General features: G+C 40.9%; 3 protein-coding genes across 5 annotated transcripts in view; 1 reads left to right on the top strand and 2 right to left on the bottom strand.

Annotated features, from left to right (window-relative positions):
* LOC121922269 (retinol dehydrogenase 16-like) overlaps window positions 1–8,811 on the bottom strand; it is a 19,391-nt gene extending 10,580 nt beyond the window's left edge. The window contains exons 1-4 of one of the 2 annotated variants that reach the window (XM_042451482.1): window positions 8,670–8,811; window positions 5,570–5,890; window positions 2,293–2,551; window positions 1,018–1,175 (exon numbers count right to left, since the gene is read on the bottom strand). In XM_042451482.1, coding sequence (XP_042307416.1) covers window positions 1,018–1,175; window positions 2,293–2,551; window positions 5,570–5,882 — 730 coding nt within the window. In that variant the 5' untranslated portion in view covers window positions 5,883–5,890; window positions 8,670–8,811. Of the gene's footprint in view, window positions 1–1,017; window positions 1,176–2,292; window positions 2,552–5,569; window positions 5,891–7,720; window positions 7,822–8,669 lie in introns of those variants that run through there. The other variant, XM_042451481.1, reaches the window with a different exon arrangement.
* TAC3 (tachykinin precursor 3) overlaps window positions 1–24,312 on the top strand; it is a 169,072-nt gene that overhangs the window by 41,652 nt on the left and 103,108 nt on the right. The window lies entirely within an intron of this gene.
* The window catches only part of LOC121922267 (retinol dehydrogenase 7-like), a 34,085-nt gene continuing 30,450 nt past the window's right edge, over window positions 20,678–24,312 (bottom strand). Inside the window, exons 5-6 of the mRNA XM_042451476.1 lie at window positions 23,386–23,543; window positions 20,678–21,282 (exon numbers count right to left, since the gene is read on the bottom strand). Of these exons, the coding sequence (XP_042307410.1) occupies window positions 21,059–21,282; window positions 23,386–23,543 (382 nt within the window). The 3' untranslated portion in view covers window positions 20,678–21,058. The remainder of the gene's footprint in view (window positions 21,283–23,385; window positions 23,544–24,312) is intronic.

A 24,312-nucleotide genomic window follows, 5' to 3' on the forward strand; every position in this document is an offset into this window, starting at 1 on the left:
AGAACAAGAAAGATGGTGTGATGCAATGGATAGTGAGTTTAGTTGCTAGAGGATAGGGAGTCTTGGAGATTTCTCATTCACAGGGTTGCCATTAGTCGGGATTGACTTGAGGACAGTTAGTGGCAACAACAAGGTGCCACAGTCCTGGATATTTAAAAGTGATGCATATATTGCTGGCCTATGACCACCATCACTTTAAAGCCAAGGGCCTCTCAGATTCTGTTAGACTACAACTCCTGCCTATGCTAACTAACACTTCCAATGCTAAGATAAGGGATGGGGTGTTGCAGTTCAACAAAATCTGGACAGCCCACAGAGTCCTCACATACAAATGCCTTTTTTAAAAACTCTGCTGCTTTGGAAGAAAAGCATTAACCACTGACCAAAGCTGGTCAGCTCCGCTGCATAACAAGGTGGTGAGTTAGAGCCAGAGGTGAAGAGCTACAACTCCCATCATCCCTGACACTTCAGACCATGTTCCCCTGCAGAATCTACAGCAACTTCTGTGAAGGTGCTTACATAACCAGGGGCAGACACACACAATAAAATAATATTGTCTTTTCAAGACTACTCTCTCACCCTAAGATTCCTTCCCATACCCTGAGTCCCAGAGGGAAAGGACCAGGTCCTGAGATCTGGGAATCACTTTTCTTGTTGGGCGGGGGGGGGGGGGGAGGGAGAGGTATGATATGAACTTACATGACATGATTTTAAGATTGTGCAGCTTGATAGTGCTGGGTCCTTTCCTAAGCTTGACAACTTTTGGTTAACATCATAAAACAATCACTACCCTGAAAAGAATGAGGTCTAAAAGATCCCAGTGAAGGGTAGAGCCAGGATGGATTACATGATGCGTTATGTGCAGAGTGTTGAAGAATATAGAATATAATCTTAAATAAAAAATAAATAAGAACCCTCTAAAGTAATGGTTATGTGACAAGGCTCAATTTTGCCAGTTCCTCATGCCAGTCTCCGTTACTCAGTACATATATTTGCCTCTGGTTGTTTTTGACTTACTGTTTTTCCAGTACTGCTGCCCATATAGTTCTTTTATGTCAGCAGGCACTTTGCTCCATAAAGTGCTGAAGAAATTGTTTACTTCTTTATTTATTCCCGTGTAAAAGCTGCCCGGTTCAATGATGCTGACACTGACTCCAAAAGGACGTAATTCGCGCCTAAGAGGAAAATAAGTGATAAAAGAGAGAGTATGTCCTTGTGTCCTCCTTTCTCCAACTTGCCAGTTGCCTATCATTGCCCTCTTTGTGGTAATAATACGTCTTTCACATGAATGAGCCAGAACAACAGAACTGTTGGATACACTATCTAGGTTGTACCTTGTCTGGGGAAACATGATTTTACTAGGGAAAAAGCCATAAGATTGGGGTCACCCTGACTATAGGATGGGTTGTTAATGGGTCAGCCATGGTTAATACTTGTATGGGAGACTGCCAATGAATACCAGGTGTAGTGGGCCATATTTCAGAGAGGAACTGATAAAATTACCTCTCTCTGCCTTAAAAAAGCTATGAAATTCATGAGGTCGCTGTATGTTGACAGGCAGCTTGAACAATGATTGTGGATGAAATTATATGAATAGTGCAGTATCATTTGTGTAACAACAAATTCTGCATTAAAAACAAAAATAACAACAAACAAAAATCCAAAATATTTGATGATAATTTGCAGGGCAGCCTCTGCTAGAGCCTGTGAATCAAATGGGTAGAGCAATCAGAGGCTGCCAATCCCTCATTTTGAATTTATTGTGGGCCAAAGCATCTCTGAAAGAGTCATAATCCTCTGATTTAGGATTTTTCTATTTTTAAATCTGCATTAGTGTTTGACCTACCTGGACTGTGTAATTAGAAGACAATATCTACTCTGGTTAGAATGCTTTACTAGTACTACTATTAAAAAAAGTTCATGTTTCCCAGTATCTGCTTTAGAAAACAGAACAGTCTATTCTCTGTATCCACAAAATTTATTTCCATGTATTTAATCATCTCCAGCTTGAAAATATTCCCCCAACAAAAAATTAAAATAATTCCCAAAAGCAAACTTGATTTTGCCATTTTATATAAGGGACACCATATATAGTGGGACTTGAGCATTCACGGATTTTGGTATCCATGGAGGGTCCTGAGACAAAACCTCCCAGATACCAAGGGTCTCCTATATATTAAAATGTGGTTCTAAAGGTGCTTGATGGCCAGGTGCTCCCAGCTCCTTGTCCCTTTCCTTTTGGTAACATTAGAAGAAGAATGGAGATGATGTCTGTCCGGGGAAGGGATTTACCTGAGACTGTCAGAGAATGCTTCCAAGGCAAATTTTGAAGGACTATAGCCTCCTCCACTCCATGCAAACCTTCCAGCCATACTGCTCACATTGATCACCCTTCCTTGAGCTTTCCTCACTAAAGGCAGCAAGTGCAGTGTTACGTCAACCACTCCAAGCAGGTTGACCTCCAGGACCTTTGCAAAGTCAGCCTTGTTCAACCACTCGTTGGGGGCCAGTGGGCATGCAATCCCTGCATTGTTCACCAAGCCCCAGAGCCCTGTGGAGAAAGACCCATTTCCTCTCTTGAATAGAATGTTTCTTGAATGAGTTACAGTATTTCTTCTCATACCATATCAGAATAACAGTTGCTATTCCTGCCAAAGGTATCTGTTACAGACCATGTCCTGGGGAAAATTCAGCTTAGCAGTTGCTTTTCCCTTGTGCAAAAGTGATATGCCCATTCAACTGGTCCATCCTTAGGGACTTGGAATTTGGTGGATTATTGAGTGATCTGGAGAATTTCCTGGTTGACATGACAGGCATTCTTGTCGAAACCTGGACCTCACTATGGTTAGATGGAAAAGACCGCTGACATAGCCCATCCCAAGCACCCTCTCCAGCAACATAAAGCCCTTCAAGCTTCTGGATTGATCACAGAACTGAGGAGATGAAATGAGGAGGAGGATGTCTAGAACCCAGGTGGTTGAAGTCTCATCACAACTATGAGCATACAGAAATAAAGCACATTCAGGGGACTAACTTAGGGTGATGAAGCTAATAAGGCATATTTATTTTTCTGCTGTTGTTATCACTTCTTCAGGGAGCCATTCAGCTGGTCTTTTCTTTGTAGTGAGCTGAAAGTGCAGTTCTTGATCTTCTCAAGTTTTGATTGACGGACTCTTTTCTGACACCCGCAAAAGTGCACTTCTTCCCCTGGGTGCTTCCAGGAGAAGTAAGAGCCTGTACAGACCAGCCTGTACAAATTGGTGGAGTCCGGGCGTAGCATTTCAACAATGCATGTAGGCTTCCCATATCCCGCCTGGGGGCGGGACTTTCCCGATTTGGGGCGGGTCCACACGGTCCCGCCCCGGTTTGGCCCCGCCCCCGGGGCTCCCCCCCCCCCCCCGCGAGGCCTGCAGGCTTGGCTGGGGGTTGGGGGACGGCTGCCTTCCAAGCCCCAGCCTTGCCCTGGGGGCTCCTCCGCGATTGCGGAGTCCTCCAGGCTTGGCTGGGGCTTGGAGGACGGCTGCCTTCCAAGCCCCAGCCTTGCCCTGGGGGCTCCTCCGCGATCGCGGAGTCCTCCAGGCTTGGCTGGGGCTTGGAGGACGGCTGCCTTCCAAGCCCCAAACCTCTGCCTGGCTGCCTCCGTCTCTGGGGGGGGGGGAAATCCCGGGGGTGGGGGCAAAACGGCGACGGAGGCAGCCAGGCAGGGGTTTGGGGCTTGGCTTCAGCGAGGCCCCATTCCCTTGCCTGGCCTCCTCCGTTGGCGACGGAGGCAGCCAGGCAGGGGAAAGAGCCTTTCCTCTTTTTCCTCCTCCTCTTCTTCTGCCTCCTTTTCTTCCTCCCCTTCTTCTTCCTCCTCCTCTTCTTCTTCTTTCTCCTCCTCTTCCTCCCCTTCTTCTTCATCTTTTTCCTCCTCTTCTTCTTCCTCCTCTCCTCCTCTTCTTCCTCCCCTTCTTCCTCTTCCTTCTTCCTCCTTTTCCTCCTCTTCTCCATCTCTTCTCCTCCTCTTCTTCTCCATCTCTTCTCCTCCTCCTCCTCCTCCTCCTCCTCCTCCTCCTCTTCTTCTTCTCCTCTTCCTCCTCCTCTGCCTTTTCCACTCTTCCTCCTCTTCAATGCCCAAATATGCTGTTTGGAATGGGGGGGGGAGGTTAGCTAGAAAGGGTAGTACATTTCTGCCATCTGTCTAGGAACAATGCCAAAATGTCCTCCATTTTGATCATGCCTAAGAAACATGCATTTATATTAACATTTTTTAAAAAATCATCAATTTTTTTGCATGTCCTCCATTTTTTAAAAATGTGCCCTACATTTGAAAATTTTGTCCTACTTTTGTCCTACATTTGTCCCAGTTTGGAGGTCCAGAGTTATGGCAACCCTAAATGCATGTCATGGCTCTGCCACCAGGACACCATGATGCCGGGTGCCGCACCTCATAGTGCACCTGTCATGGTGCTCCTCCAGCGCTGCGTCCACACGATGCAGCACTGGAGTACGTATAGCCATGGGGACATGGCTATCATGCCATTTCCAGGGTGCAAAAGGAGATGCTTTTTGCAGCTTCTTTTTGTGCCCTGGAAAGGCCAGATCGGGGCTGTGGCATGCAGTTGCCGCAGCACCAATCTAGCTGAAAAAAGGGTGGCTGGAGGCTGTTTGCACAGTCCCTAAGTTACCTTTGGAAAAGATTTGAATCAGCTGTTGGAAAAGTGTCACCTGCAAGCTACATTAGCTCCCCCCCCAGGGAGGGGGGCTTTATTTTGGTGTCCTTGGGTTACTTCGTGTTGTAACAAAGGCCTCTTTTGGCCTAACCTGAAAGCCTTTGTCTGAGCTTAGGGTTAATGAACTGAGACAGAATCCTGTAGTGGATGAAATCTGGAAAACCAACATTTTTGGAGTACTCCCAGGCTTCCGCGTGGGTACAATGGCAATGCTGGCTATGGCCTCCTGAGATTAATATCCCTCAGAAGTAACTTTCCAACCTCTTGGCTCATTCATAACTAATATGTAGTTCCAACAGCTACATGGAAGCTGTAAGTACAGACAGAATGCACATCTTTCTGAAGAGAAAGAGAGGAGACCTATTTATGCTTTGCTTATGCTATTCCCATAGTTGGACTAAATGGGCCAGTGGTGGCCTCTAACAGAGATTGGATGAAATGCAGAAACGTACAGTACCTAAATCCCACTGTGGCTAAATATCTACTCTGAGTGTCAGCAATCTATTGTCTACTTGCGCCACAATACCACCAGATGTCTCCCCTACCCATCTTGCACTCACTAAGTTTGCAAGTGAGTGCTACAGTTACTGCTACCACTGCTGCCACCAACAACAACCACGCTTCTTCCTTCCATGTTCTAGAATGACTTTGGGCATAATGTAGACACAGGATTTTTTTAAGAGGTAAGGAAAAAGGCAGGGCAGCTGGATTTTTGCGACTCTGTAGTCAGACTAAACTGAACGAGAGAAAAGGAGGAGACCTCAGAGATATCATGAACCACATGTTGACTCTTGCTTGTGGAAAAATGTGGGTTTTCCCCCCTTTTGCGTATGTTTATAGTGGAAACATCACTGTACCTTTCTTGTCAATGCATTCTTTCACCCACTTCGTCACTGCTGCCACACTTTCTGTGCTGGTGACATCCAAAATGGTGGTTTTCAGCCGCTCTGATGTGACATTCTCTAACTGTTCTGCCCCTTTCTGGTTGAAACAAGCTGCCAACACTTGCATCCCCCGGGCATCTAGCTGTCTGGCAAGCTGGTTCCCAAAGCCAGAGTCACAGCCAGTGATGAAGACATATTTCTCTGTCAGGTTCTCCACAATTTGTTTCTCCTGGTACCATCGGCGGAGGAAGTAAAGCCCCAGGAGGGCAGCCAGATAGAGCCACATGGCAAAAGCTTACAAAGAAGAAAATGAACAATGTGAAGGGAAATAAGAAAAATATGTCTGATCAGTTTTCTTAAATGTTTAAAAGATTCTAACACAGAGAATAAGCATTCACAATATGAGATCTAGTGTCAAATAAAACAGAAAGAACCATTATAATCTATACTGTTTACAGCTCTGTGGTACCCTTACAAGAGGTATGTTATTTTCTCCAGGAATGTACTCAATGTGATGCTGGTGTTTTATTTGTAACTATGAGTTTTATACAGAAAAGTTTTATACGGAAACTACTCTTGTTATCCTGAAAGAATGCCTGCCAATGGCATTGATCTAGTTCAGTTGTGGTTCTCCTTATGATCCTTCAAGAAAACTCACATACTCTTCACTGCAAAACTTATATATCTCTTGTGATGTCCTGCCAGGACTGATTGAAACTTTCCCCTGCATTTTCTTTCACATTGGTTCAGGCCATAATATGTTTAGTGTAGAAAAGTTCTTTGTATTATTTGTGGGAGGAGTTGTATGATTCCCCTGCATTATTTCTAGGTTTGGTTTGCCCTTTCCCAGCATGCTCTGTTGTAGCTGATAGCTTTTAGTTTGGGAGCAGTCTTTGCTGTGAGCAGGCAGACAGCTGTCTTTTGGTGGCAAACAGGCCCAGACAGCCGGAAAGGGCATTTCTTACACCTCAGCCAAATTAGTTACCAACAACAAGTGAATAAAGAATTCAGGAGCTGAAAGACCCTGCACCAGCTCCATTGAGTGAGGAGAGCAAACCAACATCAGACCCAGAAATATGACACCCTGAAGCTGCTGAAACTGTAAAGTACCTTTTGTCTAGAGCTGGGGAGGAGAAAACTCTTTATTTTTGTCCTTTAAATTAAATTTCCCCCCTTTTTGAACTTTACACTCAGCTTCCGAGTCTTTTTGGGTAAAGAGTTTGATCTCACCAGGGTACCGGCGTTGCACACCCAAACCTGCCACCACCTTTAGTTGGGTGTGTCTTCACATCTCTGTTTATTATGCAATATCAATAGTAGTGTTCTGTTTCACTTTAGAATCCTTGGGTCATCAGTTGCATACGACAGGATGCTCTTTGTATCTGTGTTTTGGTGATGCCTGGTTCTGCCCTCTTGAGCAACCCATTTTGATCTCAGTTGCCATACGAATGTTGTGACATGAAGCCTTGTTGCCTGAATTTGCTTATGAAGATGTTTTCATGTCATTTTGCTGCTTGAGGTGGACCAACAAATGTCCACAATCCCCAGTCGAAGGGCATTCTAGCCACTCTAGCAGAGTTTTTTTTTTAAAAAGCAATGCAATAAATTAAATAACGAAGAACTTGCTGACCTTTTATGATGCCCTGTCATGACATTTCATTCCGACTGCAGCATCAGAATTACCTAATATAGTCTATTACAGTTTAACAGTCAGTATTGGAATGCTTAGCACTGGCAGAACAGTTTCTGCTTTGTTACTTCTTTCAGTACCGTTAGATCTCAATCAAAATAGCCCTCTCTAATGCCCAAACTGGAAGGAGTTAATCAAGAATGCAAAAGCAGAGGTGGATTATTGCCATGATATGCCATGAGCTGGTAGGCTGTGGTGGGTCCCCACTCCACACCCAACACTCATGACATTTGTATGTGCAGCCTGCAGAACTACACTGAGAAGTATCCCTACGGAAAACTGAGAGCTGCGCAGCAGGTTCTGCTCCTCATCTGAATGCATTCTGCACACTGCTACACCACACTCATCTATTTTCTATATGTGGGTGCATATTTGTGTTGTTTAGAGTCAGATTTTATGACATCTGGAAGCATATACAGTATAGGAGAAAAGACCTGGATATGTGACAAGTCTCATGCAGAAAACAGGCAAAGACTTTGGATGTGAAGACTTTTACACATTGCTGTTTTGACTTCTGGTAAGCTTCTGCAAAGAGAAATCAGACAATCCTTTCACATTACTGCAATTTGCCTGGTACTGCAAATTGAAAGTTTCAAGAAAGTTTATTTTTTATTTTTTTTATTTTTATACTGCCCTTCTACAATCAAGGTGGTGTACAACAAGGTCAGCAATACAATATACATCCATACAAATACAATATTAAAACCATGTCACAATAAGACCTAACATAGTAAAAAAAGTATTACAGGCCTCGTGCCAGTCTAATACTGGCAGAGGGAAGGGGGGAGGAGAGTACATATTCAGGGGGGAAGGATTCAGGGGTAGGCTTGTTTGAATAAATAAGTTTTCAACCCCTTCTTAAATTGGGGTAGGGAGGTGGTTGCGCGGAGCTCCATTGGCAGCGAGTTCCAGAGGCTGGGGGCCGAGATCGTAAAGGCCCTCCTGGAGGTAGAAACTAATCTGGCCTCCGGAACTCTTAGAAGTTGCTGCCCCGATGATCTGAGGGTGCGGGGCGGATTATATGGGGAGAGGCGGTCCATCAGATACCCTGGGCCCAAGCCATTTTTCAGTTTGATTCACTCTACCTTGGCTTGATATGTAATAGTAATTAAATGTAAATATAAATATAAATTTATTTATTTATTTATTTATTAGTAAATTAGTGATATCTAATAGTCATATTAAGTAGGTAAGTAATAGTAATTAATTAATTAATTAATTAGTAATTAATCAATGTTGAATTGATTATGAACACATCCTAAGAAGGGGGTTTGGCAGACATATAAAACATAGCACTTTATAAAGATAATAGAAAAATAACCCTTTAAATATTCTTTGACAAGATTAAAGAAAGCTTAGCAGCATTATATGTGACATCCTTACCTTTTTTTCAATTTTTTTCAAGTTCCAGTGGCTAGTGCTGTTTAAGTTTCAAAAGATTTTGATGAACTTTGAACATTTAAGTTACAATTTGAAGAAGGTGTTTTCTCATTGGCTTGATGACCTGGAGGGAGTTCACTTTTGTTCTCTGCTGGTTTGTTTAGATTCTGTAGCTGATGTGAGAGGGAACAGATTTATTTGGGGATTGTACAGTGTCTCAGGAAACAGGAGGCAATACACGGGTGATGCGCTTACCTCAGGCTCACTTTGTTCAGATATTTTTGTGAACCTCTATCCTGCACTGGATCATTCTCTAGTATGGCATATGGATGAAGTCAGAGGTCCCTGTGACACTAACTCTGACCACAATTCCCCTCAAGCCATAAGGTTGAAAGAAAGACATGTCCAGAACTGGCCCCAAAGGGGAGAGGTGTCCCCAGCACCTGAGTATCATAGAACTCAAGCTGCCAGCCCAACAACCCCCCTGAACCCAAAGATGCTTTATAGGTGCTCACATAGGTAGATTTTTCACTTCCAGCTTTCATCAATGCCAACCATAGACAAGGACAAGAACCAGGGCTAATGACCTGCATCTTTGAGACAGAACGACATGAGGTCAGGGGAAACACAGGCCTTTGGGCTCATGCACATAGGCCCATTGAAATCGAAACTATAAATTGATCAGAACAGCTCTCTTAACCCTTATCCTAACCTTAAAGCAAAGTTTACTCCTTGTTGCAAAATTGGAGAAATATATCCCAAATATTATGTTTACTCTTTCCCGTAAGATGAAAAAAAAATCTGTCAAATATGATCTTAACCCTAGACCCTTGATTATTATTATTATTTTGTTATATTTACTGTATTTTCTGGTATATAAGACTACTTTTTAAACCAGGAAAATCTTCTCAAAAGTCGGGGGTTGTCTTATACACCAGATTTCGTCTTATAGGGCGGGTGCTGAAACTTCAGAGCCGGACTGGAGAATCTGCGGGCTTTGTATACAATCCAGCCAAGCAGGCTTTGTATACAACAAGTTTTCCTGCTAAATACCTGCATGTCATAAGCATTTGAATTAAAATTACCTGATGCTTTTTAAATTTTTATTTGGTGTGCACTGGAAGAGAGGTAGTCTTATATGGTGAGTATATCCCAAACTCTATATTTTAACTGGAAAAGTTGAGAGTCAACTTATACTTAAATATGGTATATTTATTTCTTATTTTTTTTTATATTTCCTACATTTTGTATTTTATATTTATATATGTTATATAATATAACAATATTATTGTTATTGATATGCTATATTTATGTTCCTTGCAGCATGGGAGAAAACCTCAATGAAGCCATGCTCTGGGGTTAATCCCCACAGCAGGATAACCCCCAGTGAGCTGTCAACTCCATTGCTGCTCATAATTTTTTTTGTCACCCACCTGTGAATCAATCACACATGCACATGAATGGTCAGCTGCAACATCACCCCATTGCACACGCCATGAAATATGGCAAGTCAGCAACAATTGTTGTTGTTGTTGTTGTTGTTGTTGTTGTTGTTGTTGTGTGCTTTCTGACTTAAGATGACCTTAAGGTGTACCTATCATGGGGTTTTCTTGGCAAGATTTGTTTAGAGGAGGTTTGCTATTACCTCCCTCTGAGGCTAAGGCATGTGATGTGCCTCAGGTAACCCAGTGGTTTCTGTGACTCAGGTGGGAATCCAACCCTGGTCTTCAGAGTCATAGTCCAACACTCAAACCACTATGCCACACTGGATCTCCAGAAACAATACAATGAATTAAATATTAACATAAACAAACTGGCTAGTCCAACAAGAAGCCAGGGGGGAAGGGGACATGTACAGGGGGCCTTCATCCTGTGCTAATGTGTCACTGGGTGTACTAGCATACCAGTAGCCCATCAGTCATGTGATCATGCCATTGAGGAGGAGGCTGGCGGGTGGCGTCCAATAAGGTGCCGGCTGGTTGGGACAAGGGAGGGAACTGGTGACTGTTCACAGGGCATTCATGTGTGCACATAGACATGTGCTTTCATCAGAAGAGAAAAGAAATTATTACCATGGCAGAGTTTTATGCCATGCTTGATTCATTTTGATGGATCCATCCCTGCAATGGGAGGGGGGAGGTGCGGACTGCCTGTCAGTTTTTGTCCCATTTTGGAAGCAGTCCATGCAGTCAGTGAGTTCTCTCTAAGGACTGGGAAAACATAGGGGTGAACTTACTTTTCCCATCTGTCTCCGTGCCGCAGCTATGCCCCAGATATTTTTTTTATAAATAGCCACAGGGATGTAATTGTCCCCTCTTTTCCCATTGCAACAACACTTTGCTCCACGCTGTGTCATTCCCATTCACCTGCACCAGAGACAGATGGGTAGCGTCCGGGTGTTTCAAAATTGGTTCAGTGCTAAACAGTTTTTTCAGATTCTCAGAGGTCAACTGGCATTCCACAGGCCATTTGAAGTTGATGCTGGGCTTAGTTACATTGGAATTTATTTTCTTTTTAGCTTCCAACAAATCAGTGAAAGGTAGAGCCACCTGAGCAAAGTTATGAATAAACTGTCTATAGAAGTTAGCAAAAGCCAGGAAGCTTTGCCATTGCTTTCAGGTCTTGGGAGGTTCTCAATTCAGAACTGCGGACTCCTTTTCCAGATTCATTTCTGTGCCATCTATGGCTGTACAATACCCCAGGTAGTCTAGTTTTTGTTTATGGAATTCATACTTTGACAGTTTGACATACAGTTGATTGTACAGAATTTTTTTACTACCTTTCTAACTAATTTGACATGAGTGCCCATATCCTAGGAGTACATCTAAAAATCCCAGCAAAGATTATACAAAGAGTCATGGAGAGTTTCATTTATCAAATGCATAAACACTTCAGGAGACTCTACCAGTCCAAAAGGCATCAACAAATATTCAAAAGCCTCCAAAGGGCAGTGAAAAGAGGTTTTGTAGTCATTTCCTTCTTGTATTCTTACTTGGAAGTAAGTATTTCTCAAGTCATCAGCCTGTGCTTAGCTCTTGGAGCCAGCTGCCCAAGCCTTTTCATTTCTTTATGATGCAGAGCATCACCAATGCCATTTTCAATCACAGAGGCATGTTGCATCCAGAACAAGGCAATACAGGCTGGATGCCTTAATAAAGGATAAGAGGATAAGAATCTTTTGAATGCAGTTTATGTTGTACCTTCTCACATTCAGAGTCAAATTGCAGAGGACGTTAGGAACAGAAAATCTATATTCTCAGACAAGAAGTGGCTTGAGGTCCAGAATCTGCAACCAGAATCTGGAAGTAAATTTTGTTAAAGGTGAGGAATCTAAAGTAGTAATGGGACTCATTAAAAGCAGATGAGTATGTAATAGTTTGGAAGTCAAATCTCATTTGTTGAGGCTGGGGTGAATCAGTTGAGCCAAATAAAACGGCTTCCAGACACTTTGAAGATCGGGCATTTATATGGGGCTAAAAACTGAAGAAAAAACAAGCAGGGATACTCCAACTTAGTCCAGGAAATGTGCATCTTTGCACCTGCATATAAAGGGCCCAATGTAAGTATGGGGCTGTGGCAAAGCAAAGAAATGAATGTATGGTAACTCCAATGGATGTAATTAGAACATAGACAAAACAGATGGTCCAAGAGCGGGGCATGGGGTGAAGGGGGTTGCAGGGGCATGTATGGAGAGCCTCCACGATTGTGATTTTCCAATGTATCACTTGCACACTGATGTAACAGCCATGCAGTGAGATGGCATCTGGGTGGACGTGGGAGGTAATTGGAGATTGCAGGCAGTGAGTTGGTGCAATGGTGTGCATGCATGGTGAGCATGCAACAAAAAAGAATTACACAGTGGCATGGCTTGATGCTGCACTCGCACCATGGAGTTTATATGCAGCTGTGAAGATTTCCCACCTTGAGTTGGACTATCCAGCTTCTGTTTGTTCTGGGTTTTAGCCCTGGATTGCATCTTTGGTCCAGTTTTTACTCACCTTCGAGGTATGCATAATCTAAATGCCCCATCTTCAAAGTGGCTGGAAACTGCTTTATTTTGCCCATCTGTTTCACCTCAAAGATGCTAGAACACCATGATGTGATAAAGTTCTCATTCACTGCCCTCGAAGAGCATTTTTCAATCAGTGAGTAGACCCTTTTTTGAGGCTACTGCCCCTTTTCCTCTGGGGTGACAATCCTAGCACCCCACAATGTGTATTTCTTGATACTGATTTGACTGTTATATTGTACATTCAAAGCAACCAATCTCTGGCTTCCTCCTGCACCCCACTCCTGATGGTGGGGCTGTTGTATTTGGGGGCTTGAGCAGATGGCCAAGGAGAGCCATGCTATCGTAGTACTGGTCCTCACCCAGGTTAGTCCTTGTGTTGATGCAGGGGCAGGCAAGTGTTTCCATATCCATCTCCTGCTGATCTAGGACCTGGGACCAGTGCACCACTGACCTTTCTAGTGGGTCATCCATCTGAGAAGCTCCCCAGTTGCCCCCTCCCACCAAAAAAGGAAAAAAAAAAAAAGAAAAAAAAAAAAGAAAAGAAAAGAAATAAAACTCAGTGGAAAAACAGGGCATAAAAATAAAATAACACATTAAGTAAAATATGAGATATGAAATAAAATATTAACAAAATTAAATGAAATGAAACAAAAAAACAAAAAATTAAATTAAATACAATAATATAAAAATAAAATTAAAATAAGGTAAAAATAAAAAACAAAAAACATGAAAAATAAAACATAAAAATGATTTATAACATATTATATAAGATAAAATATAAAACAAAAAAATGAAATGAAAAATAAAGTCAAATAAAATAAAAAATAAAATAAAAATAAAGTAAAACAAAAATGAAATTAAATAAAAATGAAATGAAAAGAAATGAAAAATAAAATAATATACAAAATAAAATAATAAATAAATAAATTCAAATAAAAAGAAAATAAAGTAAAATGAAATGAAAAATAAAATATTAAACAATACAACAGAAAAACAATAAAGTAAAAGAAAATTAAAAAATAAAGTAAATATAAATTAAAACAGAATAAAGAATAAAATAAAAATTAATAATTAAATTTAATTAAAATAAAGTAAAATGAAATAATGAAATAAAATAATAAAATTGAAAAAGAAAGAAATATAAAATAAAATACTAAATAAATACATATATAAAAGTAAAATGAAAGATAACAAAAAATAAAATAGAAAATATGCAGGAATGACATTGTAGCTGCAACAGGGGAACCCTAAAGAACAAGCCAGTGGACTGGGACCTTCAACCAAGGTAAAAAAATTTTCTTCTTAAATTTGGACTGGATTAGTGTGTTTTACTTTTACACTTACCACATTACGTCTCCATGTAACAGGCCGGTGACCTTACAGGAAAGGAGATATGCAAATGGATTTTTAATTTCTTGGACTCTGAAAAACTCCCAATGACCAGAAGGAGGAGGAGGCAGTCTGCAAAATTTACTCTCCTCATACCATCTTAACTAAGGACAGAAACAATAAAATGCAGGCATGTTACTAACGTCGCCAATTTTTCTCCTGTTTGATTTGTAACATCTTGCCTAATGAAGAAGCCGGTGGAGCTTAAAAAATCTTACAAGAAGTATATTGTGCATTTTGTTTGGCCAATAAAGATATCACTGTTAGGAGGATTTTTGTTTTGAAAAATAAAATAAAATGAAAATGAAAATAAAATAAAATCTGAAAATAAATAAAATATTAAATCTATAATCAACTAAAATGTAACCTAAAGCAAAAATTAAAAAAAATTAAAAATATAACAATATTAAAATTTTAATTAAATAATATTACATAAAATATAAAATAGAAATAAATAAAATAAAGTAAAAATAAAATAAAATAAAGTAAAATAAAATAAAAAGTAAAATAAAAATAATTTAAAATGTAAAATATAAAATATAACAAAATAGAAAAATTACAATACAATACAAAAAACAAAAATAAAATGAACTATAAAACAAAAAAGCAAAAAACAAAAACTAGAATAAATAAAATGAAAAATAAAATATAAATTCAAAATAAAATTCAAAATAAAAATAAAGTTAAAATTATATATAAAATGTAATAAAATATGAAAAAATAAGTAAAATAAAACAAAAATGAAATAAAAATGAAACAATTAAAATGAAAAAGTTAAATATTAAATATTAAATAAAAACAAAAATAAAAATGAAATAAAATAATTAAATTCAAAGTAAATTAAAATGAAATAGAAATGATATATGGAATTAAATGAATTTAAATAAAATAAAATATAATACATATAAATTAAAGTGAAATAAAAAAATGAAATATAGTATTAATTTAGTAAAAATAATTTTACTTTAAAAATATAAATAAAATTTTCCATAAAATTTCCGTAAAATAAAAAATAACTCAAAATCAAAATAGAATAAAATTAGAGATATAATTAAATAAAAATATTTAATTTATTATTTCAAATAAAATGAAACAATATAAAAATAGAATAAATTTTTAAGTAAAATAAAAATGAAATAAAATGTAAAATGAAATGGCAAAATAAAATAAAAATGAAATAAAATGTAAAATATAAAATTAAAAAATTAAAATGAATCAAAATTGTCTTGTACCACTACCATCCAAATTTTGATATTCAGTGACATGTCTTTATGGGGTGAAGCAAAAAGGAGCCAATGAAATCTGGCCCTTGGTGGTGGCCACCTTGGGTCTGTGTGTAATTAAATCTGAATAGTCTCCAAATCTGAATAGACTGAAGTCTCCATTCTGATTTATGATCAAGCCAAGATACAAAAAATCTTGAAGTATTTTGATGTCTTTATTGTCTACATTAAATTTATCTCAATCATCAGTGGTCATTATTTTTGTTTTCTTAATGTTGATCTGTAAACATGCCTTTGCACTTTCTTCCTTGATTTTCTTCAATAAGTGTTCTAAGTCTTTGCTATTTTCTGGTAATATTTTGATATCATCGGCATATGGTGTCATCTGCTCTGAAGGCGGGGCGTTTAGACGATGATGCACAAGGTGAAAACAGGTGTAAAGTAGAATGAAGCTGCACTCTGGGGCTAAAAACTGGAGCAAAAAGAAGCACCGACATTCCGACTTAACATGGAAAATGCACATCTTCGTGACAGTATATAAACAGCCCAGTGCCAGTACAGGGCTGCAGCAAAGCAATAAAATGAAAGTGAGACAGCTACAATGGATGTAATTACAACATACACAAACCAAGGTGGCATGGAGTGAAGGGAGACACAGGGGGCATGTATGGGGTGCCTTCATGATTGTACCTTGCGAATTTGCATATCAATGTACTGATGCATGCACCATTACTCTCTACTGGCAGTGCTTTGCATCTGTGACTGTGTGGCCAATCAGACAGTCAATGGAATGGCATCTGGGCAGACATGGGAGGTACTTGGAGGTCGCAGGTGGTGTGTGAGTTGTTTTTTTGCGACAGTGCACATGCATGGTGGAAAGGCGACACAAGGGAAACAAAACAGCAGTGTGGCCTTATGCCGCACTGTGTGGACTGCCTGTGGGTGTTGGACCCGCCCTGGGAGTGGGCCATGTGGACAGAGGGGTTTCAATCCACTTGTGGAAAATGCAGGATCGATCCACGTTTTCCTGCCTGGCTGCTCCAGCCCTCAGTTAGCAGTAATAAAAATACATCTGGAAAGAATGTAGCTATTCATGTGTGTAATATTCAAACTGGAGACAACACACCAAATAAAGTGCAGTTTGTAAGTGTAATCCCACTCTCTTGCTTTTTGGTCACCTTGCAGACATGAAGTATGAGGAGCATTCAGCCTCTGGGTCCTTAGTGGCTGTGAGAGAAGAGTAGAAAAATTCCTACTTCTTAGCCGACTAGGAATGGAGCTGCGTTCACTGTATAACTACTCTCTTCTTATGTGTGCAGGGCAGCCCTCTGCTGCTGACTATATTTTCTGTCTATCATTTCAGCAGGGTGTGTAAACTGAGGTTACAATATGCACCTATGCAAAGATTGTTGAAGCACTGACTGTAGCTAAACTCCTGATTTTTGCTAAATGCTCATAGGACTTGCCAAGTTAACTCTCTTGGTTTCTAAACCACCCAGGCTTGGGACAATGCCATCCTTTCTGCAGGCCTCCTGAAAGGGGGCTGTGGAGGGCTTCTCAGATCTCCAGAGTAGGTTTTTGGTACATGAGAAGTGAATGCAGTAGGGAGAGAGCATCCACCTTCTGATTCCATTGGAGTATGTAGCTCTACCAGTAGAAGTCCAGTGTTTGATTCTGCCCATTATCTTGTACACAGCTTCATAAAATTAATATCTGAGGGCGAAGCAGATGTTCTGGAAGGAGTGGCCTTTGGCCATTCTGGCCTCGATTGGGTCGGGACTACGGTGACTGCATGGTCCTGAAGCGGGCTGCTGCCAGAGTCCTAAATGGGCTGCCAACAGGAGTAGATTTAATCCACTCTTTTTGGAGCCAGCTCTTGCAGCTTCTGGCTACTTTGGGGGCATGTGCCATGTAAATGCCACACCACTGAAGTGGCCAGAAGCTGCTTTATTTGGCCTGTCTTTTTCAGACCTACAAAGCCTAAACTTTGAATCTCATCATCTCCCATGCTATTTGTAGATTTGCATCCTAAATAGAAAATAAACATAAACATAATTTTTTTGGTACTTATTGGAGGTACAAAAATAGGAGCCAGGTTTATGACTATTACTTTGACTTTAGCCTTGACCAACTTGGTATGTCAGGGATCTGAAGGGTTAAAACACAGCACACAGGGAAATGCTTGATGTGTGTGTGTTTGGCCATGAGCATTCAGCAGAGTGGCAAGGCTGATCAGCACAGCTGAAGCTCATTGGCTCAAGGACACTTCAATGCCCAAGTGCACGTAGCCATGGATGATGAAACCATGTGTCTAGATTGCACATGACATGGCTACACACCTGAACTCACTGGGTTTGGGAGACCACATGGTCAGGAGACTATATAAGCCCAGGGGTTGCAAGGGTGTGCTGTGGGTTTGTAGAAGGAGTTGGATTGGTATTGTTTGGAGTTTTAGAGATCTAGTTTTGTATAATGAACGCACTCCCGCAAGAGATCCGCTTAAGCGGCACACTGTGAATAAAGAGCACTTTGGGAGACTTAGTTTCTCTGGTGGTTTATCAGAAAAAAGCTATAGCATCGGTTTGCTGTGTGTCCCCGGAGGTTCCTGCATTGCTGCAGTTCCTGGAAGACATCCAGTTGCTGTCATCCCAACTTGGACTTTGGAGCCACGCTTAGGCTTCTGGAAATTTGCCAGCTCTGCTCCAAAGGTCTGATTTAACCCCAGGACTTGTTTGAGTTGCTGACAGTGGTTGTTGGACCCCAGCAGTTGCGCTGACATGAATGTGGTTTCCATCTCATTTTTTTGGACTGTGACTAAACCAATACATATTTTAAATTGTGTACCTGTTTAAATTATGTGTTGTATATGGTCTTTTGGTAGGGCCTATATACAGTACATGGAATCACCAGATCCTGCCTGTTTGTGGAAGCTAAGCAGGGTCAGGCTTGGTTTGTAAGTGGATGGGAAATTGTCAAGGAATACTAGGTGCTGTGGGCTGAATTTCAGCGGAAGAAACCGGCAAAACCTATTATCTGAGTATTCCTTGCCTAAGAAAACCCTATGAATTACCATAATAGGGTTGCCAATAATCAACAAACAACATGAAGGTGCACACACACACACATAGTCTTTTGGTAGCTTTTGTAATGATCCTGAGAAAGACATGAAACTGAAGCTATAATAAAGGAGCTTGTAGCTTCACAAAGGACAGAGGCAACTTGGATCTCAAGAAGGACATCTCTTTTTTTTTTGTCTTGCTAATGGAACTTTTTATTTCGTGGAATGCCCGCATGGCCAGAAAGACAAGGGTCCTCTTGCATGAATGTCCCTTGAATGCCACTTGAACTGAAAACAGCCACATTTTGACAAAATAGTCAGGCTTGTGACTAACATTGTTATAATATTTTTCTCCTGTATGATTTTCAGCATTTTTGCCTGATGAAGAAGCCAGTGGAGCTTTGAAAGCTTGCAACATGTATTTTGTGCCATTGGTCCAACAAAAGTATTGCTGTTCTGTGGATTTTGGATGTTATTGTACTTTGCTACAGCTATCGCTGGATCTGTTTTCTAAGTCTAGTCTTGGTTACAAGGTGTGGGAGGTGCTTACATTGTGCACAGAACATTATAGCATAGCCTAAACCAGGGGTAGGCAACCTGTGGCCCGCGGGCCGGATGCGGCCCGGCGAGGCCTTGGGACCGGCCCCAGCCCAGTCCTGCTGCCAATTGCCGCCGGGGCCTTTGGGGGGGCAATTGTCGTAGAGAAGCCGGCAAACATGCAGTTATATTAACTTTTTTTTTTTAAAATCGAGCAAATTTTTTCAACGTGTCCCCATTTTTTTAAAAAGTTGTCGTCCTTGAAATTTGTCCTACATTTTTGGTCCGGGTTTATTATAGATTAATTTTTTAAATTTTTTTTAGATGATTGTTTTTTGCTGCGCCCCCCAGTTGTCGGGGGACCAGCACCCCGCCCCCGCTCAAACAATATTGCCTACCACCTGGCCTAAACTAAACTAATAAAAATAAACTTTTATTTATACCCACGTTTTGTAATAAAACAATCAAAGCGGCTTACATAGTTAAAAACATCCAACACCCAATACTTAATATTACAATACCCACCACTTAAAAAAAAATTAAACAAGTTACAATTAGAATTAGTTTTAAAATAAACTATTAATAGCAGATAAACAATGGGCAGAATGGTAGGATGATACATGGTGCATATGAAAGTGTTATTTTACACTTAAAATACACAACATTGTAGCTAGGACTCAATGAACTATTCGCCCTGCTATAGCATTTCAACAAATGCACATTGGATGCATATTTGAGTGTGGGAATCATTTCGCTGCACTGAGTTATCTTCATGCATGTGCACATTTGGATAGGCTTCCCAGCATGAAGGCACATTCACCAAGTTGCCTTATCAGTCGTACTGACTTCCTTTCCCATCTGTCTGAGCAACAGGAAACTGGAAAACAGTGGTTGCAGACAGGCACTGCATGCAGTCTGAACTGGGACCATTCTCCCGAGCACCTCAACCTGCTGCATATGTAGTAGATGTGGTCTCACAACACAACTGCCTCAAGAGAGAATCACAGTCCAACCAGATTTATTGTACACTCTCAGACCAGTTCACAGAATCATAGCCTGAGAGTAAAAGCTACTTCTTTGACCTACCATCAGGGTACTAAAACAGGGTGGGAGGAAAGAGGCCAAATAACTGCTCGCTATATTGCACATGATCACAAGCACAATGGAAATCTTGAAGGGTTTTCCGCCCTGAAGCAAACTAATCAAGGATGTCCATTTTTAATGAAACCACAGTGGTAGGACTAAAAACAGGCAATGAGTGTGTATACTTGTTAATATTTTTATTTCATTTCGTTCGTGGCCCTGACAATATAACTGGAAAACATTTTTTTTTTAAAAAATCAAGCCATCGAACCAGTCCAAAATGCAATGTAACAAATACAGTTATCACTATTATCAGTAAATATAGAAACAGTTTAAACTGCTGAATTGAAAAGTTATTTCTTTACATTTTCCCCAAAGGCAACAAGAGTGGGAACTGATGCGAATGCTTCAGTTGTCCCTTCACATTTGTAGCTTTAACATTTGCAGGTTTGATTATTTGTGGTTTTGATTAATATGACCTGTCTGGGAATCTCTAGGTCCTCCAGCACAACTCTGCCAGAAGCTGACCATAGAGTTGTGCTGGAGAGGCTAGAAGTTCATAGAGAAAACACTTCTCTAGGCATTTGTAGGTCCTCCAGCATGATTCTATTATCAATTTTTGGCAGATGTTGACCATAGAGTTGCACTGGAAGATCTGGAGATTCCTAGAGAGGTGTTCTCTTAGGTAAAAAAAAAGTGTTTTTTTAATTTGTGTTTTTTCCACATTCACGGGGGTTCTTCACCCTAACTACAACCAATGTGGAAGGACTATTGTACGTTATTCCACAATCTGAGAGCATCATAGAAGGAAATCCTCCCACATATGCCTCTCAGGAGGCCCTGTACAAATGGTGGTTTTCTCCTGGTATTTTTTTTTTCTGACATGGAAGGTCTATGTTAAATACTAGTCCTGCTCACTTTTGCCCCATATCTACCCAAGCCATCAGAGAAAGGTAGAAGGCAACAATTACACTTGCTATCCATCTGTTAAAGGGATTAAAACAGACAACAGAATCAAGATGCCTTGCAATAATAATTCCTTGTGGTCATAATTCCTTGTGGCATTTGAGGAAATTTCTTTATGCAGCATCTACAATCCAGAGAGAACTCCTGCTGGTCTTGGAAAATAAGAAATGGCAAAATAGTCTCCAAAGGAGGCTGGCAAAAATGAGAGAGGGATGAAGAGGTATTTGGCATCCCAGCCTACAGCATAGCGGGTGCGAGGATAGCAGGAGATCAGTGCATGCTCCATGGCATTCGTAACTGGGTAGTAGTTGTTCGTGTGTGTTTTGTTATTTGTGAACATCTTCATAACTACATAAGGAAGGAAGGAAGGAAGGAAGGAAGGAAGGAAGGAAGGAAAAAAGGAAAAGTCAGCTGGTGACATCAACTCCTGGTAGAATTTGCTTTTTGTTCAAAAGAGCTGAATATACCACCAAGCTCAATGAGCCAGTTACCTCAGGTGGTGGAGTGGTGAGTGGTCAGATGCATTACTCCCTACTGTTGCCCCTTTCTTTTCCATCCAGGTCCTGGGAGGTAGAATTGAGGGTATTTTTTTGGGGGGGGGGGGGGGGGGGATGAATTTTATTGGCTAAAGGCAAAGCTACACTTGCCTGCTTTCTGTATTTCTTGGTGGCCATTTCCCTGGTGACACAGTGGCTAAAGACTGCAGCCACAAAGTTCTACGTTCACAGTGTTGTAAGTTCAATCCTAGAGGGCTCCAGGGTCGACTTAGCCTTCCATCTTTTCATAGGTCGGTAAAATGAGTACTCAGCTTGTTGGGGCGAGTTGGCTTACATAAACCACTCAGAGTCTGCTTAGTTCGGTATGAAGCGGTATAGAAATGTAAATGCTATTGCTATCACTACAGATTGTTTGTGGTGAGGGCTGCCATTTGTCTGCCATTCTACAACATCCTGAATGTCACTATAGTACCTCTTTAAGAGCATAGTGTGATAAACATCATAGATGTTTATCACACTATGCTCTTAAAGAGGTACTATTCCAGTGTGACTCCTCTAGCTGCCTCCTGTTGCATGCTGGGATTGGCAGTTTTAAGGAGGGGTATTTAGAATTCTCAGGCAGAGAAGTTCAGCTCCTTAAAACTGCCAATCCCAGCATGCAACAGGAGGCTGCTAGAGGAGTCACACTGGAATAGTAGCTCTTTAAGAGCATAGTGTGATAAACATCTTTGTTCTAGGCCAGGGGAGGGCAGCTGCCAGGGGTGGGCAGCCCATTGCAAACTCCCACAGGCCATTGGAGCGCTACACCCCATGGCCTACACCGATCTACCCTCTGGATTGTTTTATGTATTTTCTATAAAAAATGGTAAAAATGCATTCAACATACTCAGCAAATGCGTCTCTCTCTGTGTGGGACAGCAGTCATTTTAGTAAACAAATAAAGAAGTGGGAAAAACATACTTGCTCGGGCTTCTTACCATTCAAACACATCAATGTATTTCTATGGGGATGCTCGAAAAAGCAGCGGTGGTAGCTCTCAGTTTACAGCAACTGTTTCTTGTCCTAATCACCATAATGATCATGATCATGATCAAAGTCATGGTGATGATGAGATCATCCTAGATCTCTGGATGGATCTAGGCAGCTGGGAGCTGAAGGACTGAGTTAAGATGTATTGTGCTTTCTCAGGAGCAGAATCACATGCATCAGAGCAGAGCTGGGGAAGTAAAGGTGCATCTACATTGTAGAAATATTGCAGTTTAAGGGCTGTAGCTCAAACCTACGGAATTCTGGGATGTGTACTTTAAAAAGACACTGGCCTTCTTTACCAAAGAGTGCTGATGCCTCACAAAACTGCAAATGCTTTTCACACAGGACGCAAGTGTAATTAAAATGTGATTAAATCGTGCTAATAGCATGGTCGGGGGGGGGGGATTATCACACTCCTGTGCACTTCTCCTGTTTGTGTCCCATACATAAACTATAATGGACTAGAGTTTCTGTTATTACCCAATGACACATCCATTACAGTTTATGCACAGGACACGAATGAGAGAAGCAGGCATGGGTGTGATCATCCCCCCCCCGCACCGATCACGCTATTAGCACGATTTAATAATGTTTTAATAACGCTCTCCTCCTCCATGTGAAAGAGCCCTTTGTAGTATAGAACCATGGCAGTTACAAGTGGTATCAAACTGCATTGTTTTTACAGTGTAGATGCATCCTCAGTCCATTTAGACTATGACTTTTTATTATTCCCCAGCAGACGTATACCACTGTGGACTAGAAACAGAATCTGGAAAACTATAGCATCCAGTAGCTTTATATACTATAGCACTGGCTTCTCAAAAGAGTTTTGCTTGTTAGCCAAGAACAGTCCTTCCAGTTTCACCATCCCAGGCTCAATGTATTTGCCCCCTTGCTTAAAAAAATATAATAATACAGTACTCACAGGCCTTGAAGTACTTTTCTCCATAGATTGCTTTCACCTCATCAGGCAGCCTGCTCCATAGCATTTTGAGGGAGTCAGGTACAGGAGCACCAATTCCTGTTTTAAAACCACCTGGCTCAATGATGCTGACTTTAACGCCGAATGGATATAGTTCACGCCTAGAATAAAAATCAGCAGTTGAAGAAGGAACAGTCTTTCCTGAGGTAGAATCTCTCCCTCCACCCCAGCACAGACACCCTATCAGAGCACTTTTAAATCAAGGAAACTGAAATATAATCCTAAATCTTGTTGTTGTTGTGCTTTCATGTCATTTTTGACTTATGGCGACCCTAAGGTGAACCTATCATGGAGTTTTCTTTGCAAATTTCTTCTGGGTAGGTTTGCCATAGTCATCTTCTGAGGCTGAGAGAGACTGATTTGCCCAAGATCATCCAATGGGTTTACATGGCCAAGTAAAGATTCAAACCTTGTTCTTCAGAGTCGTGGTCCAACACTCAAACCATTACACCAAGCTGGCTTCTAAACTAGGGAGAACTAAACTGGGCCAACCAAAGGAAAACATCCGCTGGCCTAACCTTTCCCCACACATGATGTTTAATGAGTTCTCTGCACTACTGCAAAGTCTGCAACTGGAATATACTATTAGATATGGGCTAGAGTGCAGACACATAATATGATGACCTTCTTAGACAAAAAGCAGTCTGAAAAGGATGGACACAGCCATAAAGATGGGCTGAGATAGAAGGGAAATGGCAGACCTCTCTCACTCCTTATCAGCAGCAGGATTGGCAATGATAGAAACAGAAAGAAGGGAGTGCTGAGAGGCATCAGAGCAAGAACAACTTCACTCTCTGTGGAGCTGGGTCACATGTTGAACCATGAGATGGATGGTTTAGAATAGTGAGTCCCAACATCCTCCAGATATTT

This window comes from Sceloporus undulatus, chromosome 2 (assembly GCF_019175285.1).
Source record: "Sceloporus undulatus isolate JIND9_A2432 ecotype Alabama chromosome 2, SceUnd_v1.1, whole genome shotgun sequence".
Taxonomy (NCBI): Eukaryota; Metazoa; Chordata; class Lepidosauria; order Squamata; family Phrynosomatidae; genus Sceloporus; species Sceloporus undulatus.